Raw genomic sequence first — 20,416 nt, 5'->3', positions numbered from 1 at the left:
ATACTCAAGTGTCATTTTCACAAACCCCACTTATTTCCCACCAAGAGGATGGTACCTGTGCCTTACCTCTTTCTCTATACATATATCCAGTTTTTAACACCACGTCTAGAATAGCATGTACTTGAAAGACAAACTGAAGTTAAAGACTCGGCATGTGCTCAACAAGCCTTGGAAGGCACTGTATCCTCTTAAGAGGCGATCGCTAAAGAAACGAACTTGGATGAGATTTCCAAAGGAGAGAAAAGAAAACTAAGTTGTCTTAAATATAAGTGATCATCATGGAACACCTTCATCTACGGAGCAGTTCCCAAAAATGTTTCTCCACTTCTTTCATCACAAAATACCTCGTCTGTAACACAGGAATCATTGCTCCTACCTCATGGGTCACTGGGAGGGTTAAAAGAGATAACATATATACAGCACATAATATAATGTCTAGCACTCAAGTAATGTTCCCTTCTTTCCCCTAATCCCACCTGAAAACATGTTAGAGCCTGATTCTTTCTTTGTAAGCAACTGTTATACGCTGAAAAGTAACCAAGCCTAGAAAAATAATAGATATTTGAGAAAGGCAGACTAGCCTTGTCAGATGCTCCCTCTAGAACAGATTTCTCAACCTCAACACCGTTGACATATTTGGCCAGATAATTCTTTGTTGTGGGGGTTGTCCTACATAGGATGTTTAGCGGCATCCCTGAATTCCATCCACTAGGTGCCAATAGCTCTCCCTACCAAAAATACCTTTCTAGACCATGCCAAATGTCCCCTGGAGGGCAAAATTTCCCCTGGTGGAGAATTACTGTCCCAGAGCTGACCAAATTCTCAGAAATCCCTAAATCTCCTAAATATTTTCCCTGACATCTACAAATATATCTCATTATCCGTTCCCACTGATGCTGAACATTAAATTATGCTTAGTCTTTATAACCCATTCTCCTTAACCAAAACTAGTAGCAATCCCCTGTCAAGCAAGTCATCATAAATTAATTCAGTGTAAATACTCAATGCATTCTCACACTTTGAGTCTGAAAGTCAAACTAATAAAAGTAATAATAGCCAATCCTAAAATGTCTCCCCACAAAATTAGAGATTTGTCCCAGTACTCGAATGTCTAAGCTTTTAACTTCATGTCTACAGGTGGCATTAAGTTCATATTGTATAAAGTGAATTTTGGTTGCCTAAGGAATGCTCTCACCCCAGCCTCACAAAGCACCAGGACTGCAGGTATAAGAAAGGATGCTCAGCTAGTTCTTATTTCTGTCCCTGTACTAATTGTTTTATTTGGACTTCAATATCTTCAATTGTAAAATAGGCATAATTCTTGCCTGCCTTTGATCACAGAACTGTCCAACAAGATAATAGGAAAACACAGTGAAAATGGATCAGCATTATATATAATTATTTTTATTAAGGAAAAATCTAAGGAAATCTAACGGTTGTATGTTTAGTAGGATGGTAGGGAAAAGTTGCATCTGTCTTCCAGTATGGCGAAGGAGGTGCCTTATAAAGGAAATATTCTAATAAAGGGCAGAGTAGGGAAAGCACATGCCTTGAACTCAGGTAGGTCTGATTCAAAAGCCCTTGCTCTTTATTCTGCATATAGCTTGAATATTTAAAATAAAAATAGAATATCCAGAGGGTTTTTATTTTAAAGTTTATGTTCTTGGTATAAGGTAGACACGCTAACCCTTTGAGGGTAGTAGGAATACATTAAAGGTACTGGCAGGGATTTGTTCACCCTCCAAAGCAGATGAACACACCACCAGGCCCCTAAGTGTTCTTTTCTTTTCAATTGTGATTCCTTCTTTTGGAGGTGAAGAAAAGTGATACAGGAAGAAATGGGATACGTCTTGTATAATCAGGAGTGTCCCAATACTTTTCAATCAGTTTGATATGCCTATTTTAAGATGGAAAAAAAAAAATCGCTGCCTTTCAACGAACATTTCCAAATCATCAAAGACTGCCTGCTTCACTTTATACTTATTAGGAAGGGATATTTTAACAAATGACTCTTTATAAGTAAAAGTTGCAACATCAATCACATGTGAGGCAGGTGTTAGGGGCAGCACTGTCTCCGTTGCTGCCAAAAAGTGCAAATAAAAAAGAAAAATCAACTTTTCCTATCCATTCATCCAAATGCTGCCCCTGCAAAGCCTCGGAGGGGTCTGGGTCACTGGTAGAGGGTCCTCAAAGGTGCGGGCTTTCAGAATGTGTACGAAAAGGAAGGTCAACGTGCCCTCCCGCAACACTTTCCAAAAAATCCCCAAAAATTCTGACTTCGCCCCAGAGTAGAGCAGTTGCCGAGCCTCCTCCCCGCCATCCCCCAGGAAGAGAAGGCAGCCGCGTAAAGACGCAGCTCCGGTCCGGCCCTCCGGGGTCGCACCAGCCCAGCCTGGGCTTGCTCGCAGGTGGCGCAGGCAGCCGGCTCGCCCCCCCTCCGCCGGCCACGATTGGCCAAGGGCTGCTGGAGCCGGAGCTGCACCAGACAGGCGGCGACTCGGCCAAACTGAGAGAACGTCCGGCAAGGGGTCGCGGCCAGACAGACAGCTCCCCGCGCGGCAGGTCTTGCGTGTTGGCCCCAAGCGGGCAGTGAGAGACACCACCCAGCGCCGGAGCCGCGAAACCCCACGTGGGCCCGGGCTTGCTTGCAGCAGGCGCTGTCACCCTCCTCCCCAAGTCGGGCAGCGCTCACCTCAGCGCTTGCGGCGCCTCCACCTTCAGCTTTTTGGGCTTCGGCTCCTCCTCAGCAGCTGCCATCTTTGCGCTCCCACCCTACTTTGGTTCTACAGCCCACCTCTGCCATATACTCTCTGACCCCCCCCACCTCTTCGCATCACCGCCTTCTCCTCTCCAAATCCCGCCCCTCCAGACTCCGCCCATTCTGTGCCGCTGTCATCCACAATCATTGGCTCTATTCCTCACCACCGACAGCGAATGCCCCGCCCATTCTTGACCCCGCCTCCCCTGCCATATGGGACCCCAGACTGAGTTAGGCCGCGGATAACCGCCTGAATCTAGATGGTGAGAAACCTACCATTTTTCTAGGTCCTGGATGATGTAGAAGATTTAGATACTAAACCTCAACAGACGTCTTTCCTCTCATTTACGGTCTTCCGGCATACTTAATCTTTCTAATATGGTAGACAGAGTCGGTGTCTTTGAAGCTGTTAATCAGGCAATCTCCTGGGCACTCCGGCTGCGGGTCCTCGCGGCCTTCTCAGCTTCCTCAGCTTCGGTCGGGAGAGGACCCGGCGCCGAATCACTGACTGGCACAGGTGTCGGGGTGAGTGTGAGGGGCGGGAAATATGTGGATTGGGGACAGCTCCAAAACCCGGGAGTAGGCTGAATAGCTGGGGCCCCCGACTCCGATCTGGGCTCTAGGAGCGTCTTTGGTGCCGTGGGCCAGGGCCTGGCTTCCCCCCACTGCCCGCCTTCCGGGCTTTCTCGCCAGCAAGGCCGGAAGGGAGCGGTCCACCTGCAGCCTAGTATTCTCAGGCGCCTGAGCCCCGGAGGTCGAGCTTCCTGGGTCGCCCTTCTGTAGTGAGCTGGAGTACAGACGGCAGGAATCTCAGTCCCAGGTTTCTGCTCTGGAGGACAAAACCCCAAAAGGACCTGAGCGGACGTCCTGTTAATGGGTGGTGCCTGGAAGAGCCTGGGGTGAGGAATGCAGTGAGAAGGGTATTGCAGTTCTTCAGGAGAGAGGTAACGGAGTTCTAAGCTGAGCAGGTGGCAGTGAGTATGGAAAAGTGACGGGCGATGTGGCTGTTGGTATTTGGTAAATTTGAACCCGAAGCTTACAGCCTTATGTGATTAAGAAGATGGTGTCACTGACAGGAGGAGGAATTTTACGGAGTTTGAGTTTTACCGAATTTGAAAGTGGTTTACATGGAGATTGTAGAAAGACTTTAAAAAAAAATTGTGAGAATTAAGCCCGAAAGACTTTCAAGGTGAAACCCAAAGCAGATGAAGTTTCATATAAAAGGGTAAGAAGTATTTTTGTTTAGGAGAAAGTTATCAATGACATAAAATGCTGCAATGGCCAGAGGAGGAAGCTGAAATCAGAATAGGTCGTTGGATTTTATAATTAGAAAGTCATTGAGCTATTTGAGAGAGATGCTTTAATAGTAACTGAGGAAAGACTGCAAGTGTAGACTAATCCTTCATCATTTGGTGCATGAAGCAAGATTATTGAGAGTGGCAAGGTGGGGGAAAGTTTGGGGTTTGTTTTAAAGAATACAAGATATCTATTTGGGGGCAGGAAGCAAGCAACTATTTGAAGATTCAAGAAAAAGTCTTACCTCCCAGAAGAGAAGGAAAGGAATGGGATCAAGTTACAAGTGAAAGGATTAATTTGGGAAAGGCAGAGTGACAGTTTCTATTGACACTATAGGAGAAATGAATTATCTTAAACTTACGTATCTTGGCCAGGCGCCTGTAATCTCAGCACTTTGGGAGGCTGAGGCGGGCAGATCACGATGTCAGGAGTTCGAGACCAGCCTGGCCAACATAGTGAAACCCTGTCTCTACAAAAAATACAAAAAATTAGCCAGATGTGGTGGCACGCGCCTGTAGTCCCAGCTACTTGGGAGGCTGAGGCAGGAGAATCCCTTGAACCCGGGAGGCGGAAGTTGCAGTAAGCTGAGACCTCACCACTGCACTCTACCCTGAGCGACAGAGTGAGACTCTGCCTCGGAAAAAAAAAAAAAAAAAAAAAAAGACCTTACGTATCTTTAGGAAAGCTCTCTTTGCAACAAGATTAGGTTTTCTTAATCTTATGATTTTTATTTCTAACCATTTAATATAATATATGGCCAGGCACAGTATGGCTCATGCCTATAATCCCAGCACTTTGGGAGGCTGAGGCAGGTGGATCACGAGGTCAAGAGATTGAGACCATCCTGGCAAACATGGAGAAACCCTGTCACTACTAAAAATACAAAAATTATATGGGCGTGGTGGCATGTGCCTGTAGTCCCAGCTACTCGGGAGGCTGAGGCAGGAGAATCGCTTGAACCCGGCAGGCAGAGGTTGTGGTAAGCTGAGATCGTGCCACTGCACTCTAGCCTGGCAACAGAGTGAGACTCCGTCTCAAAACAACAAACAAACAAACAAAAAACCAAAAAACAATATACTGTTGGCAGACAGAGTGCAGTAGCTTACACCTGTAATCCTAGCACTTTGGGTGGGTGAGGGGGGAAAATCACTTGAGGCCAGGAGTTGGAGATCAGCCTGGGCAACATAGCGAGACTCCATCTCTACAAAAAATTTAAACATTAGCCAGGCTTAGTGGCGCATGGTTGTAGTCCTGACTACTCAGGAGGCGGAGGCAGAATGAGGCAGAAGGATCACTTGAGCCCAGGAGTTCAAAGTAATAGTGAGCTATGATTGGTCCACTGCACTTCAGCCTGGGCAGCAAAGCAAGACCCTAACTCTTAAAAAAATACATATACACATACTCTATTGGAGTTCTTTGCAGGCTAAATATTTTTAAGTAGCTCAGTACTATGTCAATTCACGAGTAGCACATGGTATTTACAGAGAAGAGGATTTCTCCCTCCCTTTGGAAATGACCTCTCTCCCATTACACAGAGAAGGAGAACCATCATCTGCCTGCAGTCAAGTATACAAACCTTCCCTTCAATCTGAAGAGTAGAAAGTGTTCCTTCTCCTTAGAGAAGGCAAACTCTTTCACCTAGTCTCCCAGTAGCGTGCTATCCTGCTGTGTCAGGGTCCTCTTTCCGTTTTTCCCTCTCTCCTGTGTCAGCTTTTTCCCCTCTATTCACACCTTTCCTTTAGCATTTAAATGTATTCTTCCTTCACTTTATGAACTGCTGCATTTATTTTCCTGTCTTTTCATCCTCTTCACAGCTAGACTTCTTGAATCTACTCTACATATCTCTATTTTTTTTTTTACACCTCTTGCTGTTTATTTCCCAGCCCACTTATTTCTAGCATTCCACTGAACTACCACCAAAACTACTTTTTTTTTTTTTTTTTTTTTTTTTTTAAGACAGAGTCTTGCTCTTGTCACCCAGGCTGGAGTGCAATGACATAATCTCAGCTCACTGCAACCTCCACCTCCTGAGTTCAAGTGATTCTTCTGCCTCAGCCCCCCGAGTAGCTGGCATTACAGGTGCCTGCCACCACACCCAGCTAACTTTTGTATTTTTAGTAGAGACAGGGTTTCGCCATGTTGGCCAGGCTGGTCTTGAACTCCTGACCTCGTGATCCACCCGCCTCAGCCTCCCAAAGTGCTGGGATTACAGGTGTGAGCCACCACACCTAGCCCACCAAAACTACTTTTACCAAGATCACCAATGTCCTCTGTGTGTTAAATCATGCAATCTCAAAGCAGATAAAAACCGCTTCTTGTGAGGTGAAAAAAATACATATACTCTTTTTATGTATAGAGCACAAATACATTACATAAACAGAGAATGTTCTGTGGTATTAAAATTTTATGGTGATATTAATTAGCTTCAGTTAATTATTCCACATTTTATTCATCAGTCATAACATCTGGTACCTCTAAATATATACAACTATAATTTGTCAATTTACAATTAAAAAAGAAAGAATAATAAAAAGTTTTATGGGTGAGGAATTTGATTGGCAGGGTGGTAAGAAGATGAAGTCTAAAAAGGCTCCTTAGCAGGCATTAAGGAAAGAAAGTTAAAAAACACTCTTAAATCAACAGACATTTTCAATTCTTTTTTGTTGTTGAGATGGAGTCTCGCTCTGTCATCCAGGCTAGAGTGCAGTGGCACCATCTCGACTCACTGCAACCTCTGCCTCCTGGGTTCAAGCGATTCTTCTGCCTCAGCCTCCAGAGCAGCTGGGATTACGGGCACCCACCACCATACCCAGCTAATTTTTTTGTATTTTTAGTAGAGATGGGATTTCACCATGTTGGCCAGGCTGGTCTCAAATTCCCGGGCTCAGGTGGTCCGCCCACCTCAGCCTCCCAAAGTGCTGGGATTACAGGTGTGAGCCACCGTGCCCAGCTGACATTTTTAATTCTCGTAGCTTAACCTCTTTGTGCCATGTAACAGTATTTACCCCTCCATTCTTCTGGAAATACACTAATATACTATAGTTACTAAAAACTACCCTGCTTTTTTTTCTTTTGCCTCTTCAGTCCCATCTCGGTCATTCTTTAGGTCCACTTCCTTGACCCACCTGCTACTCAAATGTTGGAATTCCTGCCATGATTATGCTCTCTTCATACTATGCACATTCTTTCTTTTGTTTCAATTCTCATTGTGGTTAATTCCCATTAATAAAAAATCCTAATTACTTACAATTCTGATTCCAATCTGGCTTCTCTAAAGCACCAGAAGTGTATATATAAGAGTTTTTTGAATATATTTATTTGGGTCAGATATATCCAGAACTGGTCAGATTACACAGGACCAGGCTAAGTGACACATCTCTCTCATCTCCACATACCCCCTCGTCCAAGCCTAAATGTTTTTTAACACAAAACCTAAATGTTTATCTTATCTTTTCACTGTACCCCATCCCCATAGTCAAGACTCTAGTCCAGGCCATCACCACTCATCTCCCAACTGGTGTCACAGTGTTCAGTTACCAGCTATCCAGTTTCCACAGTGTAATTAGTATAATCTTTCTAAAAATGTAAATCAAATTGCATGATTACCAAAAAAAATTATAAAATGACTTTACATTGCACTAAGAATAAAGTCCAAACTCCTTAACAAGTTTAGCATGCTCCATGAACCAATCAGTCTCTGCTTCCCTCCTTCTCCAGTTTCATCTCCCCTCTTCCCTCCAGCTTCCAAATTTGCTAAATTTATGCTGGATTTCTTTGTCTTGTGTTCTCTCTCACTTCTAAGCCTTGTAGATTCCCATAGCACACTATATTTCCTGTATCATCATAGGAATTACATCCTACTGTATTAAGTTGTCTTCTCTGCTGACCTCTAAATGCTGTGAGTGTAGGAACTCTAATTTTGTTTGTTCTTGTATACCCAGTGCCTCAAAACTCTGTGTTGAATGAATATGTGGTCAAGATATTGGCTGAGAATCAGAAGAGTAGATGCTTTTCTGGTCTCATTCTCTCATATTCAGTATAGGCCCTTCTGTGCCTCCATCCTATTATATATAGAAGGAATACATTTTTGTTTGTAGACACTGACTTCCAAGAATATTTTGACTATTGTAAATGCATTGCTTGTGAATTACCCAGGGTGATTATAAAATGTTTAGTAAAAAGGATTTATGATGTATTTAAGCTGCAGTCAAAGCTCTGATGGGTCTGCCTCTGAACACAGTTTCTTCTAGTGTCTTTGAAATAAGCAGGGAGAATTCTGTTTTATGACTCAAAAGCCACTAGGAACAAAAAGATGGTTGTGGTGATAATGAGTGTGGAGTTTTCCCAGAAAGTTTATTAAAATAATAATTTAAAAATAACTGCAGCAACTAAAAGGATGATAAATAGTTAAAGAAACAGGCTTATTTACACTGCAAAGTGTGGTATTATTTAATTGTTATATGCATTAGACCCTTGATCATAATATGGATAGAAGAAGTAAGCTCTCTTTTCCTATTATAGAAGGTTAAGATGGGTTTTAAAGCTAAGCATAGTCGAGAACTTACAAGTGTTATGCTTTCATCTCAGCACTAAGGATAACAACAATAAATCTAGAAGGCTGGTTTAACTTTCTGTATTCTGAGACCTGAACTACTGCCAATAAAAACAACTTCGGTGGAAACTTTCCTGGAAAGAATTTTTCACCAGCTTAAGAGGATGAGTAGAGATCTGGCCCTAAAATAAAGAAACTACAAAATCACTTGCTTCCAGAACAAGCAACTCTTTTAGAGTGTATTGTGGCAGTGGAGCACTATAAATCCTTGTGAACTATACCTTCCATAGGATGAATGATTTTAGATAACCTGTGTCAGTGCTTTTAAATATAACTTCCACTCTAAATAATTTATTAAACTTCCTCAGCGTAAAAACTAGAATGTGTTTTGGCTCCTAACTAAACAAGAAATGTCTTTTATCTCCTCTTAAATCGTAAGCTAGGCTGGATGCGGTGGCTCACGCCTGTAATCTCAGCACTTTGGGAGGCTGAGGCGGGTGGATCACGAGGTCAGGAGTTCGAGACCAGCCTGGCCAACATGGTGAAACCCCATTTCTACTAAAAATACAGAATATTAGCTGGGCATGGTGGCACATGCCTATAATCCTAGCAACTCGGGAAGTTGAGGCAGGAGAATCGCTTGAACCCAGCAGGCAGTGGTTGTGGTAAGCAGAGATCACACCATTGCACTCCAGCCTGGGCAACAGAGCGAAACTCCATCTCAAAAAATAAATAAATAAATCATAAGCTGAAGCAGCACACTCATGCACTGTTCAATATATTGACTACTAACCACATATGGTTATTTAAATTTAAATTAATTAAAATTAAAACTTCAGGCTAGGCTTGATGGCTCTCACCTGTAATCCCAGAACTTTGGGAGATCAAGGTGGGAAGATCACTTGAGCCCAAGAGTCCAAGACCAGCCTGGGCAATATAGGCAGACCTCATCTCTACAAAACAAAATTTTGAAAATCATCTGAGTGTGGTGATGCACGTCTGTAAGCCCCGCTACTCAGGAGACTGAAGCGGGAGGATCACTTGAGCTCTGGAGGTGGGGATTGGAGTGAACCAAGATGACACAGTTGCACTCCAGCCTGGGCGACAGAGCAGGACCCTGTCTCAAAAAAAAAAAAAAAAAAATTAAAATTTCAGTATTGGGTGCATTAGCCACATTTCAAGTGCTCAATAGCCATGTATGTAGTGGCTACCATATTAGCACAGATAAAGGACATTTCTATCATTGCAGAAAGCCCTGTTGGACAGTGCTGTATTAGAATGTGTTCCTAATAATTAGTCTCTGCGAGGTAGATAAGAGCAGGAGCTCAGAATTCAGCTGGATTTAGGTTTGAATCCTAGCTTACTGCGTGATCTTAGGTAACTGACCTAACTTTTCTGAGATGACATTTTCTTGTCTGTAAAATGGGGATAAGAGTAGTATTTATAGCATAACATTGTGAAAATAGGATGAGATAAAGTGTCTAGAATGGTGTCTGGCCCATAATAAGTACTCAATACATTTTAGATAGTATTAATTCATTTATAGTATTATTCATTATCTTTAATGAATAAAACACTTTGAATGGGGACTGAGTACAGTAGCTTCACTTTGGGAGGCCAAAGCAGGCAGATCACTTGAGGCCAACATGATGAAACCCCATTTCTACTAAAAACAGAAAAATTAGCTGGGCGTGGTGGCCCACACCTGTAATCCCAGCTACTGAGGAGGCTGAGGCACGAGAAGTGCTTGACCCTGGGAGACGGAGGTTGCAGTAAACAGAGATCACACCACTGCATTCCAGCCTGGGTGACAGAGGGAGACTCTGCTCAAACAAACAAACAAAAAAAGCTTATTCCCGAGTAGCTGGGATTACAGGCGCACACCACCATTCCCGACTAATTTTTGTATTTTTAGTAGAGACAGGGTTTTGCCATGTTGGCCAGAATGGTCTTGAACTCCTGACCTCAGGTAATCCACCGGTCTTGGCCTCCCAAAGTGCTGGGATTACAGGCGTGAGCCACTGTGCCTGGCCAAAAATAACCACATTGAATGGAGCCGAAAGATTAATTTTTGCAAAGAATGCTGTGTTCCATATGTGACTCACCTGAAGTGCTCAAATCTGAGTCTCCTTGTGGATTACAGTGCTCCTCTTGAAGTCATATTTTATATTTCAGATGCTAATTTTATTCTAAGAAAAAGGTGTAATAATAAAAATTTAGTTGCATATCCTATGGTTGGATATTCTTGTTTCATTTAAAAAATGAAAGTGAAAATTTATCAGCTAAGATTATAGTTAAAATCAGCAGTTTCTATATAGCAAGGCTGAGTATTCTAATGGCACTTATATTAATACCCAGAGAGAAATATAAGACACCAAGCAAGCCTACTAAGCAAATCATCTGACTAGATAAAGTAGAAAAATATGGCAGGTTCCAATCCTGAGGTGTCAGAGTTTATTGCTAATAACTCAAGTTGATTGCTTGGCTAAACGAGGGCTTTAAACAAAGAAACTTTTTTGTTTCTAATTAAACGGGAACCCTAAACGGTTAACAGTGTTCATACTTTATTGAGACAATAATTACTAAAACGTATCTTAGTAATTAGTATTATTTACTTGATAACTACTGAACATGTGTCCAATGGGAAGGGGAGATCATCACCACATATTCTTTAAATGTCAGCTGCTTTCATAAAGGGTTGATGTTGTTTTCTATGTCAACGGAATCAAATGAATCAATTTTGGAAAGTCTTCCTTTCCTCTTTGGAATTTATCTTCATTCATAGAAACTGTATTCATAGGTTTTAAATTCTTTCTTCTTAGACTGCATTTATGATATAGTACTATTACTTGGAATGATTGAGCCACTAGACTAAAACCTGACACTGGTGGTTATACACGTAAAAGATAGGAACAAGGTAAGATAATTAGACATTTTTCCATTGTCCCCTATATTGCAGGAACAATATACCTTTTATAAGAAGCATAACTAACACTCAGAAAAGTATTCAAATCATAATGTAAAGCCTAATGAGTTATCATAAACAGAACACAGCTTGTAAACATCATGCAGATCAAGACATAAAACATTGGCCGGGTGCGGTGTCTCACTCCTGTAATCCTAGCACTTTGGGAGGCCAAGGCAGGCAGATCTCGAGGTCAGGAGTTCGAGACCAGCCTGGCCAACATAGTGAAACCTCTCTAGTAAAAATACAAAAAAAAAAAAAAAAAAAAATTACCTGGGCGTGGCAGTGTGTGCCTGTAATCCCAGCTACTAGGGAGGCTGAGGCAGGAGAATCTCGTGAACCTGGGAGGCGGAGGTTTCAGTGAGCCGAGATAACGCCATTGCATTCCAGCCTGGGCCACAGTGCAAAACTCCATCCCAAAAAAAAAGGAAAAAAAAAAAAAAAAAGAAAACATTACCAGCACCCTTGAAGATCATCCCCATGGCCCTCCACTCTCCATAAAGGAAACCATTTGATTTAACATAGATTAGTTTTGCCTGTTCTATAACTTCATATAAATGAAATCATACTGGGTATATTCTTTTGCATCTGGCTTCATTTATTCAACATCATATTTGTAAGATTCGTTTGTATGTATATATTCTTTGGATAAATTCTTTTCAAATCCTTTGCCCATTTTTTAAGTGGCTTGTTTATGTATATGTTTTAGAGGCAAGGTCTCCCTCTGTCACCCAGGCTGGAGTGCAGTGGTGGGATTATAGTTCACTGCAGCCTCAAACTCCTGGACTCAGGCAATCCTCCCACCTCAGCCTCCCAAGTAGCAGGGACTACAGATGTGAGCCACTATGCCTGGCTAATTTTTAAATTTTTTTTGTAGAGACGGGGTCTGAAACTCCTGGTCTCAAGCAGTCCTCCCTCCTCAGCCTCTCAGAGTGCTAGGATTACAGTTGTGAGTCACCACACCTGCCCCTTCTTATTGTTGAGTAAAAGTTCTTTATATTTTCCAGATAGGGGTTCCTTTAAGATATATGGTTTCAAATATTTACTCTCATTTTGTGGATTTTTGTTTTCTTGATAATGTCCTTTGAAGCACTAAAGTTTTAATTTTGATGGACTCTAGGTTATCTATTTTTTATTTTTCTTGCCTGTACTTTTGGTATCATATCTTTAAAAACATTGTCTAACCCAGAGTCAAAATCTATGCATATTTTTTTTCTAAGAGTTTTATCATTTTGGCTTTTCCAAGTAGGTCTTTGATACATTTTGTGTTGCTTTTTGTATCCAATTTCATTCTTTTGTATGTGGAAATCCAGTTGTTCCAGTACCATTTGTTGAAAAGGTTGTTCTCTCTCCAACTGGTCACCCAGGTCTTGGCACCCTTGTTGAAAATCAGTTGACCATAAATGTAAGGGTTAATGTTCTATTGATCTGTATATCTGTCCTTGTGCCAATACCAGACAGTAGTTTTGTAGTAAGTTTTGAAATCAGGAAGCACGAGTTATCCGTCTTTGTTGTTCCTTTTCTTTTTTAAAAAAAATTCAAAAATATATTTTTTCAATCTTCTTACATTCTACATATTTTTGTAAGCATCCCCCCAATTCTTTTTCCATAGTAAATCAGACTATAGATGAAGCATTTCAGACCTTTTGTCAATCATGTCAAGTGTGAGGGGAAGTCTTTGGTAAGTCAGTCAAATATTTCAAAATAAAAAGCTTTTCCAAAAGTAAAGGCAGAAGACCCCGCTTTGAAGGCTCTGGTCAGCACAGAAAGGCTTGCAAAGGTGTGTAGGAAAGTCCACCGGTTACAGGTGTAAGGTGACTTTAACCTACGGCGACCAGCTGGCCAGGAGCGCCCCAAGGCAGACGAGGACGTGGGGCTTGAGCGCACCGTCTCGCCCCAGATCCCGGCTCAGGAAACGCAGGCTCCGACTGGGATGGATGTGTGCGGGAACCAAGGGCTCCTCCCAGGTCCCTGGAACAGCAGAGTGGCTCCACGGCAGAGTGGCCCCCAGGAAGGATGCTCAGCTGCAGGCGTAGGTCCCTGCTCCCAAGCGCCCTGGCCGGGGAGGGAGGGCGCACCCCGCCCCCTTCGCCCCTGTTGTTCCTTTTCAAGATTGTTTTGGCTGTTGATCTTTTTCAATTCCATATGAATTTTAGGATTAGCCTGTCAAATTCCACAAAAAGGCAGCTGGGTTTGTTTTTTTGTGTTTTTGTTTTGTTTTGTTTTGTTTTTTGAAACGGAGTCTCGCTCTGTCACCCAGGCCGGAGTGCAGTGGTGCAATCTTGGGTGTCGGCTCACTGCAACCTCCGCCTCCTGCGTTCAAGCGATTCTCCTGCCTCAGCCTCCCGAGTAGCTGGGACTACAGGCGCGTGCCACCACGGCCGGCTAATTTTAGTAGAGACGGGGTTTCACCATGTTAGCCAGGATGCTCTCGATCTCCTGACCTCGTGATCCACCCACCTCGGCCTCCCCAAGTGCTGGAATTACAACCGTGAGCCACCGCACCCAGCCAAGATTGTTTTGACTGTTGATCTTTTTCATTTCCGTATGAATTTGCGGATTAGCCTGTCCAATTCCACAAAAAGGCAGCTGGGATTTTAATAGGGATTGTATTGAAAGTGTAGGCCGGGCGCGGTGGCTCAAGCCTGTAATCCCAGCACTTTGGGAGGCCGAGACGGGCGGATCACGAGGTCAGGAGATCGAGACCATCCTGGCTAACACGGTGAAACCCCGTCTCTACTAAAAAATACAAAAAACTAGCCGGGCGAAGTGGCGGGCGCCTGTGGTCCCAGCTACTCGGGAGGCTGAGGCAGGAGAATGGCGTGAACCCGGGAGGCGGAGCTTGCAGTGAGCTGAGATCCGGCCACCGCACTCCAGCCTGGGCAAAAAACCAAGACACAGTCTAAAAAAAAAAAAAAAAAAAAAAAAAAAAGAAAGTGTAGGTAAGTTTGGGAAATGTTGCTATCTTAAAAATATCAAGTCTTCCAATCCATGAACATGGAATATCTTTCAATTTTTTAGGTCTTTTTCATTTATTTCACTGACGTTTTGTAATATTTGGTATACAAGTCTTGTATTTCTCTTGTTAAATTTATTTTCTACGTATTTAAATTTTTTGATGCTATTGTAAATGAAATTATTATTATTTTTTTTTTTTTTGGTCTTTTTTTTTTTCTTCCTTTTTGTGGAGAACAGGGTCTCGCTATATTGCCCAGGCAGGTCTCAAACTCCTGGACTCAAGCTGTCCTCCCACCTCTGCCTCCCTGACAGCTGGGATTACAAGCATTTTCTTTTTTTTTTTTTTTTTTTTTTTTTTTTTGAGACAGAGTTTCACTCTTGTTGCCCAGGCTGCAGTACAGTGGCGCCATCTCAGCTCACTGCAACCTCCACCTCCCAGGTTCAAGTGATTCTCCTACCTCAGCCTCCCTAGTAGCTGGGATTACAGGCATGCACCACCACACCAAGCTAATTTTGTTTTTTGTTTGTTTTGCTTTTGTTTTTGAGACAGAGTCTCGCTCTCTCGCCCAGGTTGGAGTGCAGTGGCGCGATCTCGGTTCGCTGCAAGCTCCGCCTCTGGGTTCACGCCGTTCTCCTGCCTCAGTCTCCCAAGTGGCTGGGACTAGAGGCGCCCGCCACCACGCCTGGCTTTTTTTTTTCTTTTTTTTTTTTTTTTTTTTTTTTTTAGTAGAGACGGGGTTTCACCGTGTTAGGCAGGATGGTCTCGATTTCCTGACCTCACAATCCGCCCGCCTCGGCCTCACAAAGTGCTGGGATTACAGGCGTGAGCCACCGCGCCCGGCATTTTTTTTTTTTTTTTAGTAGAGACGGAGTTTCTCCATGTTGGCCAGTGGTCTTGAACTCCCGACCTCAGGTGATCCGCCTGCCTCAGCCTCCCAAAGTGCTGGGATTATAGGCATGAGCCGCTGTGCCAGGCCTGAAATTGTTTTCTTAATTTCATTTTCAGTTTTTTGTTGTTGTTGTTGTTGTTTTCAATAGAGATGAGGTCTCACTATGTTGCCCAGACTGGTCAAACTCCTGAGCGCAAGCAATCCTCCTTCCTCAGCCTCCCACAGTTTACAGGCATGAGCTACAATGCCCAGCCTATTTTTAGTATTTTATAGCTATAGTGGATAGAAATATAATTGATTTGTATATTGACTTGTATCCTGCAAGCTTGCTGAACTAAATTTATTAACTCTAATAGGGGTGTGTGTGTGTGTGTGTGTGTGTGTGTTCCTTATGGTTTTCTATATACAAGATTGTATCTTCTAATTTGGAAGCCTTTGTTTTATTTTCTTGCTTAATTGCCATGGTTCAAACCTCCAGTACCATGTTGAATAGAAATGATGGGACTGGACATCCTTGTTTGGTTTTGTTATTAAGGAGGAAGTGTTCAGTCTTTCACCATTAAATATAGTATTAGCTTTGGGGTTTTCATCAGATGAAGGAATTTTTTTTTTTTTTTTTTAAGATAGTGTCTCACTTGGTCACCCAGGCTGGAGTGCAGTGACACAATCTTAGCTCTCTACAGCCTCAACCTTCCTCCTGGGCTCAAGCAATTCTCCTGCTTCACCCTCCTGAGTATCTAGGACTACAGGCAAGCACCACCATGCTTAGCTAATTTTTGTATTTTTTGTAAAGATGGTGTTTTGCCCTGTTGCCCAGGCTGGTCTCAAACCCCTGACCTGAGGTGATCCACCCGCCTCGGCCTCCCAAAGTGCTGGGATTACAGACATGTGCCACCAAGCCTGGCTGAGGAGGTTTCTTTTTCTTAAGTGGCTTGGCTTTTCGTTTTTTTTTTTTTTTTTTGTAAAATGATGTTGGATTTTGTCAAATGCAATTTCTGCACCTTTTGAAATGATTGTTTTAGTTCTAGTTGTATATCATATTGATTGATTTTTGCATTCTTGGAATAAGTCCCACTTGGTCAAAGTGTATAATCTTTTTGTATATGTTAAATAATATTTAATGTATAATAAATTTAAACCTTTCTTTGCCCCAACAGAAAATGATCCACAGTCTATTTCTCATAAACTGTTCCGGTGACATATTTCTAGAGAAGCACTGGAAGAGCGTTGTGAGCCAGTCTGTCTGTGATTATTTCTTTGAAGCTCAAGAGAAAGCTGCTGATGTTGAAAATGTACCACCTGTCATTTCAACACCTCACCACTACCTCATCAGTATCTACCGGGATAAGCTCTTCTTTGTATCTGTCATACAGACTGAAGTGCCACCTCTCTTTGTAATTGAGTTCCTACATCGAGTTGCTGACACTTTTCAGGTTGGTTATCTATCATACCTTTCTAACTTAAATGACCCAAGTTAGCTGGAGGTGAGACATGATTATATTATTTAATTACCCAGGTTTTGATGTTTACTGTCTGTTTCTCTCTGTTTAAGCATAAATTCATAAACCCTTTTCTATGTGGTGTACAGTTGCACACATGGCTGCTGTATTTACTATTTTTTATATGTATTACAAATTACAGTTGGCTCTCCATATACATGGGTTCTGCATCCATGAATTCACCGAACCTTACATGGCAAATATTTGAACAAAAAAATTGAACTGAATATGTACAAACTTCTTCTCCTCATTATTACTTAAACAATGCAGTATAACAAATAGTTACATAGCATTTACATTGTGTTAGATATTACAAGTAATCTAGAGGTGATTTAAAGTATATAGGGCGATGTGTATAAGTGATGTGCAAATACTATGCCATTTTATGTCAGGGACTTGAGAATTGTGAGTTTTGGTATCCACAGGGGATCCTGGAACTAATTCCCCACAACTACCAAGGGATGACTGCATATCATCAGGAAACAATAATGCCCTCCACATACAGTTCTCTCAATAGTCTCAAGATTTTCATTGGTTATGAACTCTTCTGTATTTACGTTTTATTATTTTGTCTTGTCTTGCTGAATATACCAAACAATTTAAGCTTATCTATGTGTATGTTGGGATAGTTAATCAGGGTGAATGAAGTTTATAGCTCAAATTCCAATTTAATGTCTCAGTACTTTCTAATATAATGTGTAATAGGAATTAAATTCAGGCTAGAAATATCAAGAAAATACTGAGGAATAATGTTAGGACTATAGAGGGTTTTTTTTGTTTGCTTGTTTTTTTTGTTTGAGACAGAGTCTCACTCTGTCGCCTAGGCTGGAGTGCAGTGGCGTGCTCTTGGCTCACTGCAACCTCCGCCTCCCGGGTTCAAGCAATCCTCCCTCCTCAGCCTCCCAAGTAGCTGGGACCACAAGTGTGCACCATCACACTCAGCTAATTTTTGTATTTTTAGTAGAGACAGGGTTTCACCATGTTGGCCAGGCTGGTCTTGAACTCCTGACCTCAAGTGATCCACCCACCTCAGCCTCCCAAATTGCTGGGATTGCAGGCATAAGCCACCGTGCCCGGCCTATGGAGGGTTTTTTCCCTGGCTCTGTTTTACATATGTTCAGCATCTTAAGCAATGAATAATGCTACTGTAAGTTTGTTCTTCAGAACAAAAAGTATTTAGCAAGCCTTTCTTTGTGCCTTCCATTGTGTGATATTGTGTATTTTGTCAGGACTACTTTGGTGAGTGTTCAGAGGCTGCAATTAAGGATAATGTGGTCATAGTATATGAACTCTTAGAAGAAATGTTAGACAATGGATTTCCACTGGCTACCGAATCTAACATTTTGAAAGAATTAATTAAACCGCCAACAATTCTACGGTCTGTTGTCAACTCTATTACAGGTAAGATGAAAACATACTTTACTGGTAACTGAGCAATTAAAACTTTGTTAACAACTCATTATTGCTCATGATCTGACGTATTATTAAGGTAGTACAATTCAGCCATAATTAAAGTTACTGGTAAAGTTAAAATGGATGTATTGTATATTTATTTTCTCTAGAAAGAGGCTAGACTTTAAGTGATAAAGAACTTTTGGTTATTACTCTTTTTTTTTTCTAAAATACCACAACAATATTATTACCATTATTTAACACTAAATACTAAGACTGAATAAATTGTTCCAGTTAGTCCTAAAGAAGCCAGCATATGAGCCCACTTAGAAGAGAATTTAGTCCATTTATAGACTGGCATTTTAATGTTTAAAATAACATAACTGGTATGCTGCTACTCCACAATTACTAGAGAATAGAAAATTTAAGACTCTTAACCACACAGTACTACAATATCCTCCGAGTATTTGTTTTTATGCACGCAGAAGATGTATTAAGAAAAAATAGAAAAATAGTTTACTCATGAGATCGCATGCATTGTGGGCCTGTACTTATGTTGTAAGCTTCCAGTTGGGTTTAATTCTTGAGTGTAGCTAGAAATTAGGCACACCCAGATGCCAATGTTCTTTCGAAAGCTTTAAAGTCTTTTAGAGAAAGATTCCTGTGAAATGTTATATGCCACTCCAACTCCACTGTCCACCACTGTAAACCCCTCTCCAGTGCCTTCACCTAAAAATGAGGTGAGAGAGGCCTGTAAGAAAAAGATCATTCAGCAGCTCTTTATTCATCCTCTGTGTAAGGGTGAATGTTGAGAGAAATTCAAAGAAAGATAAGATGGCATGTCTGTGCTCCTAAAACTTATACTCTGAATGGGATGTTGGAAAAAAAAATTAAAATAAGTAAATAACTGTATAAGACTTTAAAAAGCAATTCCATACTTCACAGATAATGTAATAGCATTGGAAAATACACATGATATAATGTTAAATTGAAAAGTCAGCACAAAACTGAAAAAAATATTCTTATATATAAATATTCACTCAGACCAAAAAGTTCTAAATATTTACAATGATTATACCCAGCTAAAGAAATACAGATTATCTTTATTTTTGCTTTATACTTTTTAATTTTCCAAAATAAACATGTATTTTATAGTCAGAGAAAAGTTACTAAAATATAGAATGCAAAACATAACAGATTCATAAGGCAGTATATTACAAAGTTCAAGAGAATGGTTCCATTAATGAAGTATTCCCTCCTGCACTGTGGTGGGCGGCCACCTTGGAGAATCAGTAGAATTCAGGAAGTGAGGGAGGAGTAAGAGCATTCTCCATAGGTGGAACTGTATGAGAAAAAAACACACATGAAAGAGAAAAACCTAAAGTTTTATTAATGCAGAAGCAGAACTGTTTTTCAGTTGAGAAGTTAGAGATCAGATTAAAAAGTAGAGAAAGTCCTTCAAAGCTAGGCTAAATATTTAGCTTTTATCATAAAGTCAGTGATCAACCATTGAAGGTTTTTGAGCAGGAAGATAACATGATTGTAGGTTGCAGGTAGGAACACCAATCATAAGTAGACTGCAAAATTATAGATACAGTATGATTGCGCCTGTATTTTAAAGTGCAATTAAAAACCAAAAATTATCACAATAGAAAAAAATGCAACCTTCTGGTGATGGAAATGTTTAAAGAAATATACCAAAATGTTAATATTATATTAAAACGTTAATACCATAATATTAACAAAAATGTTAATGGTAGATGTATTTTGTTAGTAAGAAGTCTAGTGTTTTTCTTTAAACCACCTTTCTGAACTCCACCTTTTTGTTGTTGTTTTTAAGTATGTAGTACTTTCGAATTGGAAATATAAATTAACCAAAATGTTAAGTAAGTCACCGCTCAAAGATAGGTGTTTTGGACAACCACACTTATTTTTAGACATGTGTCAGTTTACCAGGAAATTAGCTGGATACTGAACACTAGCTATATTGCAGCCATATGGGTATGTCGACCTTAAAATAGGAAAAGCCCAGATTCCATTTACTCCACTGAGGCCTGCTTGGCAGCATCTCGTGTAAATTAAAGTTGAATACTGAAGGGCCTAGTT

The 20,416-nt window shown here is 41.3% G+C and overlaps 2 protein-coding genes across 9 annotated transcripts in view; one reads left to right on the top strand and one right to left on the bottom strand.

Moving 5' to 3' along the window:
* Positions 1–2,862, bottom strand: part of ADK (adenosine kinase) — a 566,335-nt gene extending 563,473 nt beyond the window's left edge. The window contains exon 1 of one of the 4 annotated variants that reach the window (XM_017962928.3): positions 2,693–2,862. In XM_017962928.3, the coding sequence (XP_017818417.1) occupies positions 2,693–2,757 (65 nt within the window). In that variant the 5' untranslated portion in view covers positions 2,758–2,862. The remainder of the gene's footprint in view (positions 1–2,692) is intronic. The other 3 variants (XM_021944000.2, XM_017962924.3, XM_017962926.3) reach the window with 3 other exon arrangements.
* A 110-nt stretch (positions 2,863–2,972) lies between these two features.
* AP3M1 (adaptor related protein complex 3 subunit mu 1) overlaps positions 2,973–20,416 on the top strand; it is a 30,207-nt gene continuing 12,763 nt past the window's right edge. For 2 of the 5 annotated variants that reach the window (XR_002524552.2, XM_009214622.3), the window contains exons 1-3: positions 2,973–3,283; positions 16,577–16,852; positions 18,148–18,319. Coding sequence is in view for 4 of the 5 variants with exons in the window: in XM_009214622.3 (XP_009212886.2) it covers positions 3,137–3,283; positions 16,577–16,852; positions 18,148–18,319 (595 nt within the window). In the remaining variant the exon portion in view is untranslated. Of the gene's footprint in view, positions 3,703–11,444; positions 11,524–16,576; positions 16,853–18,147; positions 18,320–20,416 lie in introns of those variants that run through there. The other 3 variants (XM_021943999.1, XM_017962922.2, XM_017962923.3) reach the window with 3 other exon arrangements.

This window comes from Papio anubis, chromosome 11, assembly GCF_008728515.1.
Source record: "Papio anubis isolate 15944 chromosome 11, Panubis1.0, whole genome shotgun sequence".
NCBI classification, from domain to species: Eukaryota; Metazoa; Chordata; class Mammalia; order Primates; family Cercopithecidae; genus Papio; species Papio anubis.
The sequence above is the reverse complement of the archived record's forward strand: the minus strand, read 5'-3'. Positions and strand labels throughout refer to the sequence as shown.